Genomic DNA, 13,550 nt, shown 5'->3' with positions numbered 1-13,550 from the left:
GGTATGCCCGCAGAGCAACAGGAAGTGACCCCAACTCAACAGGAAGTGACCTAAAATCAACATGAAGTGACCTGGGAAGCCCCCAAAATCAATACCAAGTGACCTGGAAATGCCCCAAAAAAATCAACAGATAGGGACCTGGAAATGACCCAAAATCAATAGGAAGTGACCCGGGAATGCCCCCAAGACAACATGAATTGGCCTGCAAAGGCACCCCAAATCAGCAGGAAGTGACTTGGGAAGGCCCTCAATTCAACAGGAAGTGACCCAGGAATGCCCCCAAACAACAGGAACTGACCCCAAATCAACAGGAAGTGACCCGGGAATGCCCCCAAACAACAGGAAGTGACCTGGGAAGGCCCCCAAATCTGCAGGAAGTGACCTAAAATCAACAGGAAGTCACCTGTGAATGGTGAAAAGTGGGCTGGGAATATCCCTAAACATCAGGAAGTGATCCAAAAACAATAGGAAGTGACCTTTTAAAGGCCCCCAAATCAACAAAAAGTGACCCAGGAATGCCCCCAAACAACAGGAAGTGACCTGGGAAGGCCCACAAATCCACAGGAAGTGACATATGATCAACAGGAAATCACCTGGGAATGCCCCAAAAAACAACAGGAAGTGACACAAAATCAACAGGAAGTGGCCTGGGAATATCACCAAACATCAGAAAGTGACCCAAAAACAATAGGAAGTGACCTTTTAAAGGCCCCCAAATCAACAGGAACTGACCCCAAATCAACAGGAACTGACCCGGTAATGCCCCCAAACAACAGGAAGTGACCCAAACTCAACAGGAAGTGACCTGGAATGCCCTCAAAACAACAGGAAGTGACCTGGGAATGCCCCCAAACAACAGGAAGTGACCTGGGAAGGCCCACAAATCCACAGGAAGTGACATATGATCAACAGGAAATCACCTGGGAATGCCCCAAAAAACAACAGGAAGTGACACAAAATCAACAGGAAGTGGCCTGGGAATACCCCCAAACATCAGAAAGTGACCCAAAAACAATAGGAAGTGACCTTTTAAAGGCCCCAAATCAACAGGAACTGACCCGGTAATGCCCCCCAAACAACAGGAAGTGACCCAAACTCAACAGGAAGTGACCTGGAATGCCCTCAAAACAACAGGAAGTGACCTGGGAAGGCCCCCAAATTCACAGGAAGTGACCTAAAATCAACAGGAAGTGACCCAAAATTAACAGGAAGTGACCTAGGAAGGCCCCCAAATCAACAGGTACTGACCCAAAATCAACAGGAAGTGACCAGGGAATATCCCCAAACAACAGAAAGTGACCCAAGAACAATAGGAAGTGATCTTTTAAAGGCCCCCATATCAACAGGAACTGACCCCAAATCAACAGGAAGTGACCCGGTAATGCCCCCAAACAACAGGAAGTGACCCAAACTCAACAGGAAGTGACCTGGAATGCCCTCAAAACAACAGGAAGTGACCTGGGAATGCCCCCAAACAACAGGAAGTGACCTGGGAAGGCCCACAAATCCACAGGAAGTGACATATGATCAAGAGGAAATCACCTGGGAATGCCCCAAAAAACAACAGGAAGTGACACAAAATCAACAGGAAGTGGCCTGGGAATACCCCCAAACATCAGAAAGTGACCCAAAAACAATAGGAAGTGACCTTTTAAAGGCCCCAAATCAACAGGAACTGACCCGGTAATGCCCCCCAAACAACAGGAAGTGACCCAAACTCAACAGGAAGTGACCTGGAATGCCCTCAAAACAACAGGAAGTGACCTGGGAAGGCCCCCAAATTCACAGGAAGTGACCTAAAATCAACAGGAAGTGACCCAAAATTAACAGGAAGTGACCTAGGAAGGCCCCCAAATCAACAGGTACTGACCCAAAATCAACAGGAAGTGACCAGGGAATATCCCCAAACAACAGAAAGTGACCTAAGAACAATAGGAAGTGATCTTTTAAAGGCCCCCATATCAACAGGAACTGACCCCAAATCAACAGGAAGTGACCCGGTAATGCCCCTAAACAACAGGAAGTGACCCAAACTCAACAGAAGTTACCTGGAATGCCCTCAAAACAACAGGAAGTGACCTGGGAAGCCCCGCAAATCCACAGGAAGTGACATAAAATCAACAGGAAGTCACCTGGGAAGGCCCCCCAAACAATAGGAAGTGACCCAAACTCAACAGGAAGTGACCTGGAATGCCCTCAAAACAACAGGAAGTGAGCTGGGAAGGCCCCCAAATTCACAGGACGTGACCTAAAATCAACAGAAAGTGACCCAAAATTAACAGGAAGTGACCTAGGAAGGCCCCCAAATCAACAGGTACTGACCCCAAATCAACAGGAAGTGACCAGGGAATATCCCCAAACAACAGAAAGTGACCCAAGAACAATAGGAAGTGATCTTTTAAAGGCCGCCATGTCAACAGGAACTGACCCCAAATCAACAGGAAGTGACCCAGTAATGGCCCTAAACAATAGGAAGTGACCCAAACTCAACAGACGTTACTTGGAATGCCCTCAAATCAACAGGAAGTCACCTGGGAATGCCCCTTAAACAACAGGAAGTCACCCAAAATCAACAGGAAGTCACCTGGGAAGGCCCCCCAATCAACAGGAAGTGACCCGGGACTACCCCTAAGCAAAAGGAACTTACCTCAAATCAATAGGAATAGACCCAGGGATGCCTTCAAAACAACAGGAAGTGACCCAAAATCAACAGGATGCAACCTGGGAAGGCCCCAAAATCAACAGGAGGTGACCCCAAATCAACGGGAAGTGACTCGGGAATGCCCCAAAAACAACAGGACGTGACCCGGGAATGCCCCCAAACAACAGGAAGTGACCCAAAATTAACGGGAAGTGACCTAGGAAGGCCCCCAAATCAACAGGAACTGACCCCAAACAACAGGAAGTGACCCAAACTCAACAGGAAGTGACGTGGAATTCCCTCAAAACAACAGGAAGTGACCTGGGAAGGCCCCCAAATCCACAGGAAGTGACCTTAAATCAACAGGAAGTCACCTGGGAATGCCCCAAAAACAACAGGAAGTGACCCGAAATCAACAGGAAGTGACCTGGGAAGGCCCCCAAATCAACAATCAATAGGAAGCGACCTAAAATCAACAGGAAGCGAACCGGGAATGCCCTTTAATTAACAGGAACTTACCCCAAATCAACAGGAAGTGACCTAAAACCAACAGGAAGTGACTTGGGAATGCCCTCAAAACAACAGGAAGTGACCTGGGAAGGCCGCCAAATCAATAGAAAGTTACCTACACATGAGAAGATCAAGCATGACCAATCTACTTATAGTTCTTACATGAACATCTCCCCTCACTTGTGGACATTCGGCTCTCCAGATCGGTGCGTCTCTGATGTCCAGCAACATCGGAAGCGGCGCGTTCATCGGCTTGGCGGGAACCGGAGCGGCGGGCGGCATCGCCGTGGGCGGCTTCGAGTTAAATGTGAGGAGAAAAGATAATAATTCCCTTCGATTCTGGCTCCGTCACATCACGTGTGCTAGGCGGCGTGGGTGCTAGTGGCGCTGGGTTGGATCTTCGTACCGGTGTACGTTGCCGCCGGAGTGGTGACAATGCCCGAGTACCTGGCCAAGCGCTTCGGCGGACGTCGCATCCAGATGTACATGTCCGTCCTCTCTCTCGTCCTCTACATCTTCACCAAACTTTCGGTACTATTTCATTTCACGTCAAATTGAAATCAATACGTGAAATTTATAATAAATACGGACGGCCCGTATTATGTGTGTCGCAGACAGATCTTTTCTCCGGAGCTTTATTCATCAAAGTTTCATTCGGATGGAATCTCTACGCCTCCATTGCGGCTCTTCTGCTGGTCACGTGCGTGTACACCGTGGCGGGTACGCAGAAAATTTTACGATAAATCTTAAGGGGAACAATAATATTTACATAATATTAAAAAATATTTCTTAATATAAGAAAAAAAACTACATTGGACATCTATCGCTGTCAATGGCAACCAATGAAGTACATATCAAATAATATTCATTTCACCCAAAGAATTTTATAATAATTAATAAAAACAATAATGATAATTGAATTTAAAAAATATATATATATTTCTTAAAATGAAAAAAATTAAACACACAAAAAAACCTCAGTCAAAATAGATTGGACAGATATTGCTGTCAAAGGCAACCTATGACCTAAAGATAAAATTCATTTCACCCCAAAAAAATCATGATAATGTATAAGAATAATAATGATAATTATACAATTTTTAAAAATATTTCTTCATATGAAAATATCTAAATAAAACATCCAAAAAAATAAATTCAAAGTCAAAATAGATTGGGCATATATTGCTGTCAATGGCAACCGATGAACTAAGAATAAATTTCATTTCACCCAAAAAATTTGATGATAAATAATAAAAATAATGATTATAGTTACAAAATTTAAAAAAAATATTTCTTAAGATGAAAAAACTAAATAAAACATACAAAAAATAATTTTGAAGCCAAATAGATTGGACACATATTGCAGTCACTGGCAACCAATGAACTAAAAACAAAATTCATTTCACCCTAAAAATTTTATGATAATGTATAAGAATAATGATGATAATTATAGAATTTAAAAAAATATTTCTTCATATAAAAATATCTAAATAAAACATGCAAAAAATAAATTCAAAGTCAAAATAGATTGGACATAATTGCTGTCAATGGCAACCGAAGAACTAAGAATAAATTTCATTTCACCCAAAAAATTTGATGATAAATAATAAAAATAATGATTATAGTTACAAAATTTAAAAAAAATATTTCTTAAGATGAAAAAACTAAATAAAACATACAAAAAATAATTTTGAAGCCAAATAGATTGGACACATATTGCAGTCACTGGCAACCAATGAACTAAAAACAAAATTCATTTCACCCTAAAAATTTTATGATAATGTATAAGAATAATGATGATAATTATAGAATTTTAAAAAATATTTCTTCATATAAAAATATCTAAATAAAACATGCAAAAAATAAATTCAAAGTCAAAATAGATTGGACATAATTGCTGTCAATGGCAACCGAAGAACTAAGAATAAATTTCATTTCACCCAAAAAATTTGATGATAAATAATAAAAATAATGATTATAGTTACAAAATTTTAAAAAATATTTCTTAAGATGAAAAAACTAAATAAAACATACAAAAAATAATTTTGAAGCCAAATAGATTGGACACATATTGCAGTCACTGGCAACCAATGAACTAAAAACAAAATTCATTTCACCCTAAAAATTTTATGATAATGTATAAGAATAATGATGATAATTATAGAATTTTAAAAAATATTTCTTCATATAAAAATATCTAAATAAAACATGCAAAAAATAAATTCAAAGTCAAAATAGATTGGACATAATTGCTGTCAATGGCAACCGAAGAACTAAGAATAAATTTCATTTCACCCAAAAAATTTGATGATAAATAATAAAAATAATGATTATAGTTACAAAATTTTAAAAAATATTTCTTAAGATGAAAAAACTAAATAAAACATACAAAAAATAATTTTGAAGCCGAATAGATTTGACAGATATTGCAGTCACTGGCAACCAATGAACTAAAATAAAATTCATTTCACCCCAAAAATGTTATGACAATGTATAAGAATAATGATAATAAATATAGAATTTTAAAAAATATTTCTTCATATGAAAATATCTAAATAAAACATACAAAAAATAAATTCAAAGTCAAAATAGATTGGACATATATTGCTGTCAATGGAATAAATTTCATTTCACCCCAAAAATTTGATGATAAATAATAAAAATAATGATCATAGTTACAAAATTTTAAAAAATATTTCTTAAGATGACAAAATTAAATAAACCATACAAAAAATTCATTTCACCCCAAAAATTTTACAATAAGTAATAAAGATAAGGGTGATGATTACACATTTTTTAAAATACTTCTTAATCCCAAAAAACTTTCCAAAAACATACAAAAAAGACCTCCTTTTCAAAATAGATTGGACATCCATCGCTGTCAATGGCAACCAATAATTCGAAAATAAAATTCCTTTCACCCCCAAAAAAATTACAAAAAATAATAAAGCTTATGATGATAATTACATATCTTTAAAAAATATTTCTTAATACAAAAAAAACTTTAAAAAAACATACAAAAAAACCTTGTCGAAATAGATTGGACATCTATCGCTGTCAGTGGCAACCAATAATTTAAAAATAAAATTCATTTCACCCCAAAAAATTTACAAAAAATAATAAAGATTATGATGACAATTAAATATTCTTTTTAATATTTCTTAATATAAAAAACTTTTAAAAACATACCAAAAAAAAAAAACCTCCTTGTCAAAATAGATTGGACATCTATCCCTGTCAATGGCAACCAATAATTTCAAAATAAAATTCATTTCACCCAAAATAATTTACAAAAAATAATAAAGACGATTATGATGATGATTACATATTTTTTAAAAGAAAATATTTATTAATATAAAAAAACCTTTAAAAAACAGACCAAAAAACACCCTCCTTGTCAAAATAGATTGGACATCTATCGCTGTAAGTGGCAACCAATAATTTAAAAATACAATTCATTTCACCCAAAAAAATTTACAATAAATAATAAAGATTATGATGATGATGATTACATATTTTTTAAAGATATGTATTCATCCAAAAATCAATATAAAAATACATTTTAAAAAACCCTCTTTGTCAAAATAGATTGGACATCTATCGCTGTCAGTGGCAACCAATAATTTAAAAATAAAATTCATTTCACCCAAAATTTTTACAATAAATAATAAAGATTATGATGATGATTACATATTTTTAAAAAATAATTTATTAATCCAAAAAAAACTTTTAAAAATACATTTAAAAAAAAACAAAAAACTCCTTGTCCAAATAGGTTGGACCTCTTATCGCTGTCAATGACAACCAATAATATAAAAATAAAATTCATTTCACCCAAAGAAAATTACAAAAAATAATAAAGATTATGATGATTATTACATTTTTTTAAAAAAATAATTTATCAATCCAAAAAAACCTTTAAAAAATACATTTAAAAAAAAAAAAAACTCCTTGTCCAAATAGATTGGACATCTATCGCTGTCAACGACAACCAATGACTTAAAAATGAAATTAATTTCACCCAAAAAAATTTACAATAAATAATAAAGAGTATGATGATAATTACTTATTTTTTAAAAAATATTTCTTGTATAAAAACGTTTAAAAAACATACAAAAAAACCCTCCTTGTCAAAATAGATTGGACACCTATCGCTGTCAATGGCAACCAATGATTTAAAATTAAAATTCATTTCACACAAAAAAATGTATGATAAATAATAAGGATAATGATAATAATTATAGAATTTTAAATAATAATTAAAAAAAAAATATATATATATATATATATATATATATATTTTTTTTTTTTTTTTTTTTTTTTTTTTTTTTTTTAAACAACCTTTCTAGTCAATGGCAGCCAATAAATTGAAAATCAAATTAATGTTAAAAAAATATATATAATTGCAAATCTTTATGGAATTGATATTATTTAATGTAAAAAATAAAATATCCCCAAAAAAGCCCCACAAAAATTCGTCTATCACCATCCACGCTAATGATAATAAGTCAACGCCAAACTGCGCGCAGGAGGTTTATCGGCTGTCATCTACACGGACGCCTTCCAGACCGTCGTCATGGTGGGAGGAGCCTTCACGCTCATGTTCATCGGTACGACACGCACTCACAAGTCGAGATGCGCGCAAACGGAAAGTTGACGTGAAGCGGGTTGGGCAGCGTTCTCCCGAGTGGGCTGGTACGAGGGTCTGACGGAGGCTTACGCGGCATCCGTTCCCGCCGCGACCGTGCCCAACAGCACCTGTCACCTGCCCCGACACGACGCCTTCCACATGTTTCGAGACCCCGTGTCGTCGGACTTGCCCTGGCCGGGACTCATCTTCGGACTGACCGTCATCGCCACCTGGGTCTGGTGTACTGACCAGGTACCATTAGCAATGCTAAGCTATGCTAAACCAGTCTTTTTTAGTCTAAGGAAGTGCTGTGAATTAAGTAGTATAGAGCATTGATTCTTAAAGTGTGGTACGTGAGCTCCTTCTAGTGGCAAGTGAAGGGCTAAATTTATGTTTGGGAGCATTTCGGGGTCACTTCCTGTTGGTATCGGGTCACTTCCTGTCAATTGCACGTCACTTCCTGTTGATTTGGGGAATTTCGGGTTCACTTCCTGTTGATATTGGGTCACTTCCTGTCAAATACAGGTCACTTCCTGTTAATCTGGGGAATTTCGAGGGCACTTCCTGTTGATATCGGGTCACTTCCTGTCAATTACAGGTCACTTCCTGTTAATTTGGGGAATTTTGATGTCACTTCCTGTTGGTATCGGGTCACTTCCTGTTGATCTGAGGAACTTTGGGTTCACTTCCTGTTGATATCGGTTCACTTCCTGTCAATTACAGGTCACTTCCTGTTAATTTGGGGAATGTTGATGTCACTTCCTGTTGGTATCGGGTCACTTCCTGTTGATTTGGGGAATTTCGGGTTCACTTCCTGTTAATATTGGGTCACTTCCTGTCAATTACAGGTCACTTCCTGTTAATCAGGGGGATTTCGAGGGCACTTCCTGTTGATATCGGGTCACTTCCTGTCAACTACAGGTCACTTCCTGTTGATTTGAGGAATTCCGGGTTCACTTCCTGTTGATATAGGGTCACTTCCTGTCAGTTGCAGGTCACTTCCTATTGATTTGGGGCATTTCAGGTTCACTTCGTGTTGATATCGGATCACTTCCTGTCAATTACAGGTCACTTCCTGTTGATCTGGGGAATTTCGAGGGCACTTCCTGTTGATATCGGGTCACTTCCTGTCAACTACAGGTCACTTCCTGTTGATTTGAGGAATTCCGGGTTCACTTCCTGTTGATATAGGGTCACTTCCTGTCAGTTGCAGGTCACTTCCTATTGATTTGGGGCATTTCAGGTTCACTTCGTGTTGATATCGGATCACTTCCTGTCAATTACAGGTCACTTCCTGTTGATCTGGGGAATTTCGAGGGCACTTCCTGTTGATATCGGGTCAATTCCTGTCAATTACAGGTCACTTCCTGTTGATTTGGAGAATTTTTGATTCACTTGGGGGAATTATAGGTTCACTTCCTATTGTTATTGGATCACTTCCTGTTGATTTGGGGGCATTTCGGGCTCACTTCCTCTTGATATCGGGTCACTTCCTGTTCAGGATCAATTCTTGTTGATTTGGCGGCATTTTGGTGTCACTTCCTGTTTATATTAGGAAACTTCCTATGAATTTGGGGGAATTTGGGGCCTCTGATATCAGCTTACTTCTTGTTGATTGCTGGTTTCTTATGGTGGTTTTGGGATCATTTCGGGGTTACATCCTGTTGAGTTGTGATTATTTTGGGGTCACTTACAGATTTGGGTAAATGTTGGGGTTGCTTCCTGTTGATACCGGGTAATTTCCTGTCCATTATAGGTCACTTCCTGTTGATTTGTGGAATTTCAGGGTCACTTCCTGTTGGTTTTGGTGCATTTAGGGCTCACCTCCTCTTGAGTTGGGGGCATTTTGGAGTCACTTTCTGTTAGTATTGGGTAACTTCCTATAGATTTGGGGGGATTTTGGGATCACTTCCTATTGATATCAGTCACTTCCTGTTGTTTTTCTCAGGGTTACTTCCTGTTGAGTTTGGGGCACTTTAGCGTCTCTTCCAGATTTGGGTGAATTTTGGGGTCACTTCCTGTTGATTTGGGGCCGTGTCAGGGGTCGCTTGACATCGAGTCCATGCCATTGACTCCCATGTACGTTGATTGCATCGTCATCATCATGGAGGTCCAAAGATAGACCGACAAAATTTACTAGTATTTCATTGGCCCTGTTGGTGGTACTCTGAAAGTACAGTACTCTTAGACGTATGTTTTTGTGTGTTTAGGTGATCGTTCAGAGGTCCCTGGCCGCCCGTTCCCTGAGTCACGCCAAAGGAGGAAGCGTCTTAGGGGGTTACCTGAAAATATTACCCATGTTTTTCATCGTCATGCCGGGCATGATCAGCAGAGCGCTCTTCCCAGGTGGGATCGATCGCCGCGTGGCGGCCGACCAATTAAGCGGACACGTGTGTCGTGACCGTGTATATTTTCTGTAGATGAGGTGGCTTGCGTGGATCCGGTCGTTTGTCAACGCGTGTGCGGAACTCCGGTGGGCTGCTCCAACATCGCCTACCCTAAATTGGTGGTGGAGCTCATGCCAGTTGGTCAGTACGAGTGGTGGACCTACTTCGACAGGATACAGTAGCCTTTATACATCTACAATTGCATACTGTATATGATATCTATACAAATAACACACAGAAATAAGGCAACAAATGGCTCCACCCACCCAACCAACGACTTGTTTGATGCATTTGCGAACGCAGGCGTGCGCGGGTTAATGCTGGCGGTGATGTTCGCCAGTCTGCTGTCGTCGCTGACGTCCATCTTCAACAGCAGCTCCACCATTTTCACGTTGGACCTGTACCGCCAAGCCCGCCCCGCCGCCTCCGAGATGGAGCTCATGATCGTCGGCAGGTGACGTCCCAGCCCGCTCGCCGTCGACGCCCCGTTCGGGCCGTGATTGTAGCCTCCCCATAGGGTGTTTGTGCTGGTGCTGGTGGCGATCAGCATCCTGTGGATTCCTATCATCCAATCGGCGAACAGCGGCAAACTGTTTGAGTACGCCCAATCGGTGGTGAGCTTCCTGGCTCCGCCCGTCACCGCCGTCTTCATCTTGGCCATTTTTTGGCCGCGGACCAACGAGCAAGTGGGTCGCCGTCCTTATTTTTGACACGTTGTAAAAATGAAATGCTGTATAGGATCCGTATGCTGATGTTCTTAGTTTGGTGGCCATCTTAGGTCAGGGACAGTCAACCCTTATAACATTCAAGCTGGAGTGTGACAACTCAAAAACAAATATAGGGGTTAGTGAGATTAAAAAAAAAAAAGTTTTAATTTTTTAAATATGTTATTTTATTCAGAACAAAAGAAAAATAGTGAACATTCTCTCTTTTTAACTGTTTTATAATTTGTAAAATGTATACTTTAAAAAAAAGGGGGAACTTAAATAATTAAATATTTGAATTACTTAAAATTAATAAATTTAATTTTAATGCTGTATATAATATATACTTATTAGTTTTTATAATATAGAATTAATATAATCATAAACATTAAATTTAAAAAAATATTTTAAAATCTAAAATTTAAAAAAATTACAAAATCTTAAAAATTCTTAATTTTTAAAAAACAAAAATATTTCTAAAAAAACATGATATAATAATACATAGTAAATATGATCTACTGTATTTTTACTTATTTTTCAAACATCTTTTTTTTTTTTAAATGATATATTTCAGATAAAAGTCTCCTGTCCCAAAATGGCCGCCATATAAAAATATTTCTAAAAAAAACATGAAATAATAATACATAGTAAATATGATCTACTGTATTTTTACTTATTTTTCAAACATCTTTTTTTTTTTAAAATGATATATTTCAGATAAAAAGTCTCCTGTCCCAAAATGGCCGCCATTTACATCACTTTCATTCATTTCACCTTCTTCTGAGATTAAGTGGTGTTTTTTCCTTTTTCTTACACACTCAGGGTGCATTCTGGGGCCTGATGGCGGGCCTGGTGGTGGGCCTGATTCGGATGATTCTGGAGTTCTCCTACGAGGTCCCGGCGTGCGGCGAGCCGGACCTCCGCCCGGCGCTCTTGGTTCGGGTCCACTACCTTTACTTCGCCATCCTCCTGATGGCGCTCAGCTGCTTAGTGATCGTCGCGGTCAGCTTGGCCACGCCGGCCATTCCCGCCACGCACGTAAGTCTGCAACCCACACAAGCGATTACGGTTCGGCGCCATTGGCGGAGATAGACGTCCAATCCAAATAGGGCTACAGCTATCGAATATTTTAGTAGTCGATTAATCGATGGGCTAGTTTGTTCGAATAATCTAGTAATCGGATAAGGAACATGAAAAATTAATACAACTGAGCTGAGCCTCAAATATTCGATTGTTTTTTTTTTAAATGATATTCTGTGTACAACAAAAGAACATTTGGCTAACTTGGATAGAAAAAGCCTGCTAGCTTAAATGCTATAAAATGCTAAAGTTTTTTTTTTTTTTTTTACAATGCTCTTAACAAGTGGTTCAGACACATATTCCCACAAAAAACGGCTAAATATACCTACAAACTAAATTCAGAATGCATTCAAAAAACATTCGCTCAAACAAAAACTTAGCTTATGTTGGTCTTAACAGGGAGCAGTTGGATTCAGCCATGTGAAAAGAGGCAGACCAGAGGGCATTGTATCCACCCTCATCAGTAAAATGAAATGCAAACACTTTTAAAATCAACCATTACAATGCCACTTCAATTAAAGGAATACTCGAAGCAACAAAATTTAGTTCGAATATTTTTTTCTAATCGAATACTCGAGTTAATCGATTAATCGTTGCAGCACTAAATCCAAACCAGGAGTGCCAAAATGAAGTCAATGAATACAAATTAAAAGCCATAAACATTAAACTGAAATAGATTAATACAAATTGAAATACATATTAAAATGGAGTCACTTCCTGTTGATATTGGGTCACTTCCTATTTATTTGGGGCAATTTTGAGGTCATATCCGGTTGATATTTGGTCACTTCCTGTTGATTTGATTGCATTTTGGCATCACTTCTTGTTGATAAATGACATTTAATGACTATTTATTAATGTATTGAAATACCTGCCAGCCCCTCCAATTCAAATGGATTGGACATCTATGACCGTCAATGGCACTGAAACATGTTCATTTAATGCCCTTCATTTATTTCAGAATCATAGCCAATAATAGTTTATTCTAAACCAAGCTTTTTGTTAATCAAATGGAGCAAGTCAAGAGTATTTTCGTCACCTGTCCCAAGATGGCCACAATACAAAATGTGTGTGTGTGTGGGTGTCAGTTGCACAGATTGACGTGGTGGTCACGACACAGCAAGTTGCCACGCGTGGATCTGAGGGCGGACGCTCCGCTGCGCCGTGACTCCGACTCGGATCCCCCCGCGCTCTTGCCCGCCCCCTGGTGGCGACGGGCGCTTTTGCGTCTGTGCGGCCTGAACGGCGCTTCCTCCGGCGTTCCCGTCAACCGCGTCGGCACTAACCTCAACTCCCTGAGGGAGGCGCCGCTCTGGAGGAACGTTTGCAACGCCAACGCTTTGCTGCTGCTGGCCATCAACGTCTTCCTCTGGGGCTACTACGCGTAAAGGACCGACGGCGCCACCGTGCGCTATTACACTTGACTCTTCTCACAGTGTCACCTGCCGACTAAATGTAGCAAATGCTGAAATTCATGTAAAATAAATTTTTAGAAAACAGGAAGTGAGCCATAAATGGTCTGAAAAGAACTCATTGACGGTGGTAGACGTCCAATTCATCTGACGTGGGAGGGTTGGCTCGTTTGCTGCCACCCTCAT

At 39.1% G+C, this 13,550-nt stretch overlaps 1 protein-coding gene across 1 annotated transcript in view; it reads left to right on the top strand.

Annotated features, from left to right (window-relative positions):
* slc5a9 (solute carrier family 5 member 9) overlaps positions 1–13,550 on the top strand; it is a 22,285-nt gene extending 8,735 nt beyond the window's left edge. The window contains exons 4-14 of the mRNA XM_057841660.1: positions 3,354–3,458; positions 3,518–3,682; positions 3,766–3,871; positions 7,681–7,761; positions 7,828–8,033; positions 9,992–10,127; positions 10,202–10,309; positions 10,472–10,622; positions 10,686–10,854; positions 11,695–11,910; positions 13,041–13,550. Coding sequence (XP_057697643.1) covers positions 3,354–3,458; positions 3,518–3,682; positions 3,766–3,871; positions 7,681–7,761; positions 7,828–8,033; positions 9,992–10,127; positions 10,202–10,309; positions 10,472–10,622; positions 10,686–10,854; positions 11,695–11,910; positions 13,041–13,340 — 1,743 coding nt within the window. The 3' untranslated portion in view covers positions 13,341–13,550. The remainder of the gene's footprint in view (positions 1–3,353; positions 3,459–3,517; positions 3,683–3,765; positions 3,872–7,680; positions 7,762–7,827; positions 8,034–9,991; positions 10,128–10,201; positions 10,310–10,471; positions 10,623–10,685; positions 10,855–11,694; positions 11,911–13,040) is intronic.

The sequence above is a fragment of the Corythoichthys intestinalis genome, chromosome 7, assembly GCF_030265065.1.
Source record: "Corythoichthys intestinalis isolate RoL2023-P3 chromosome 7, ASM3026506v1, whole genome shotgun sequence".
NCBI classification, from domain to species: domain Eukaryota; kingdom Metazoa; phylum Chordata; class Actinopteri; order Syngnathiformes; family Syngnathidae; genus Corythoichthys; species Corythoichthys intestinalis.
This window is presented reverse-complemented; position numbering and strand designations above follow the sequence as displayed.